At 60.1% G+C, this 2,500-nt stretch overlaps 1 protein-coding gene across 3 annotated transcripts in view; it reads left to right on the forward strand.

Moving 5' to 3' along the window:
- Positions 1 to 2,500, forward strand: part of mpz (myelin protein zero) — an 18,903-nt gene that overhangs the window by 7,527 nt on the left and 8,876 nt on the right. For all 3 annotated transcript variants that reach the window (XM_030362715.1, XM_030362713.1, XM_030362714.1), the window contains exons 4-5: positions 435 to 564; positions 1,549 to 1,591. In XM_030362715.1, the coding sequence (XP_030218575.1) occupies positions 435 to 564; positions 1,549 to 1,591 (173 nt within the window). The remainder of the gene's footprint in view (positions 1 to 434; positions 565 to 1,548; positions 1,592 to 2,500) is intronic.

The raw sequence follows: 2,500 nt of genomic DNA on the forward strand, positions 1-2,500 counted from the left end.
CGAATGTCGTCTTAGTCCTTCTTAAATGCCATTTTGCGGCGTCGTCGACCGCTCCGGGAGCTGCCTTGTTAGAATTCTTCTTAGCACCTTACCGTTCGAAAATCGATAGCAATTTTTATCTCTACTTCGCCGTTTGAGATCGCTATCAGTGTTACTCTTTCAGATGCCCTCTCACCACTTTCACTTCTTCCCTCTCTCCTCCCACCTCCTCTCCTTCTCCCCCCTCCCTCCCCCCCCCCCTCTATGTCCCCTGTCGCTCTCTGACCCCTCCTCCCCTCCTCCCTTTCTCTCGTTCTGCATCCATCTCCTCCCTCCCACCACCTTTGCGCGACCACCTTTTGTCATTCCTCCAACACCCTCCCCACCCTCCCACTCCTACCTCCCCCACCCTCCCCACCCCCCCTCTCCCACCTCCCCCCCGCCCCCCCCAACAGTGCCCATCCAGGCCGGTGTGATCACGGGCGCCATCATCGGCGTGGTGCTGGGCCTGCTGGTGCTCATCGTGGTCATCTACTACCTGATGCGCTTCCTGGTGGCTCGCCGCGTCTTCAACCTCAGCGTCAGGTCAGTGTCCGGGGGTCTCGCCGCGCTGTGCCCCGGCCGGCGGCCCGAGCCCGAACCCATCCCCGGCACGGAGACGTGCGTGGCCAAGCAAAAGAAGTAGCGGCGGCGGCGGCGGCGGCGGCGGCGGCGCAGACAAGCTACACGCTAGCTGCATCCGTGACCAAAGCTAAACGCTAAACGTAGCAGCAGCAGCAGCAGCAGCAGCGTTGGTCCTAGTAACACCACCAGCCCCCCCCCCCTTATGATTTGTGGTGGAGGTTCGGTTGGGGAGGGCGGGGGTCCGGGGGCAGAGGGCGGGGGTCCGGGGGGATTGGGAAGACTGGATGGTTTGTCTGCAGAGATGCACCCTCCAACCTAACACCCTCCCCCCCCCCCCCCCCCCCCCCCCTCCAATAGTGAGGCAGGTGATGAAAAATATTCCTTTGGACCCGTCATGCCCCTCCTCTGTTCCGAACACCCCCCCCCTCCCCCCAGACCCCCCCCCCCCCCGCTGTTCTCCCCACTCAGATCCATAGCGAGGGAAACATCAAGCGCTTCTCATTGGCTTTTTGAAGTTCAGTCCCGTTACCGAAGGCACAATGAAGTTGCTCCGCTTCTGACAGTTGTTTGGCGGCACGAGCGAGAGAGAGAAGGGGGTGGGGGGTGGGGGGGGGAGGGGGGGGGAGATAGTGTGTGTTAGGGGGGGTTATTTTATTTTGATTTCATGCCACGGTGCTCGTTTCATCATCCGGCCCGCAAACCTCTCAGTCCCAGTCCGACGGGGACATGATCCACCGGCGACCAGCAGAGCCCTGGAGGAGACCCCCCCCTGTCCCCCCCCGTCGCCCCCACCCCGTCCCCGTCCCCCAGACGGCCTCAGTAGATTAACTTGACGGCGGCCTGGTGACGGTGGCCCTCGTGCGTGGCGGGCGCCTCGACCACCGGAGGGAGAGATAGATTCGACACCCTGACATTGTCTCTCTTCTCTTCCTTTGTTCCCTCCAGCAAACATGGCAAGAAAAAGAAGGAGGGATCGCAGCAGAGACAGGCAAGTTTCCTCAGCATCTTCCTCGTCCCGCCCCACCCAGCGCACCCGCCCCCCCGCCTCCCACGCCCTGACGCCACCCTCGCCCCCTCCCACCATCACCAACACCACCACCAACACCACCACCCCCATCACCCGCGCCGCCTCTTCCTCTCTCCCCCGCTGCCTCCCTCACCCTCTCCCACTCCCGCACAGACCCGGGCGACCAGACAGTAGCTCTGAACCGACGTGGACGCTAGCCCAATGCTAGCCCGTGCTAAATAGGAGACCCGATGCTAATGCTTAGAAGGTTAATAGGAGACCCAATGCTACCGCTTTAGCACGTGCTAAATAGGAGACCCAATGCTAACGCTTTAGCACGTGCTAAATAGGAGACCCAATGCTAACGCTTTAGCACGTGCTAAATAGGAGACCCAATGCTACCGCTTTAGCTCGTGCTAAATAGGAGACCCAATGCTACCGCTTTAGCTCGTGCTAAATAGGAGACCCAATGCTACCGCTTTAGCACGTGCTAAATAGGAGACCCAATGCTACCGCTTTAGCTCGTGCTAAATAGGAGACCCAATGCTACCGCTTTAGCACGTGCTAAATAGGAGACCCATTGCTCTGACAGATTCAGGGATTTGTGAATTGCACCTGCCACTCACCTGTGTCTGTTGTCATCCGTTGCATTCGAGCAGGGCAGGGCGACGCCCCCCATCACAACCGCCTGCGTTCAGTGCTCTGCACACAGCAGCCAGTACGCCGCACACTAACACGTCACTCAGAAGAAAAGCGCCCTCCGGTCGCTAATGCTAATAGCAGTGTTTAACACAGTGTACACACACAGGGGCCCCCTTTACACACGCACACACGCACACACGCACACGCACACACACTCCATCCACTCTGCGTGCCCCATTCCCCCCCCCC

The sequence above is a fragment of the Gadus morhua genome, chromosome 8 (assembly GCF_902167405.1).
Source record: "Gadus morhua chromosome 8, gadMor3.0, whole genome shotgun sequence".
Taxonomy (NCBI): domain Eukaryota; kingdom Metazoa; phylum Chordata; class Actinopteri; order Gadiformes; family Gadidae; genus Gadus; species Gadus morhua.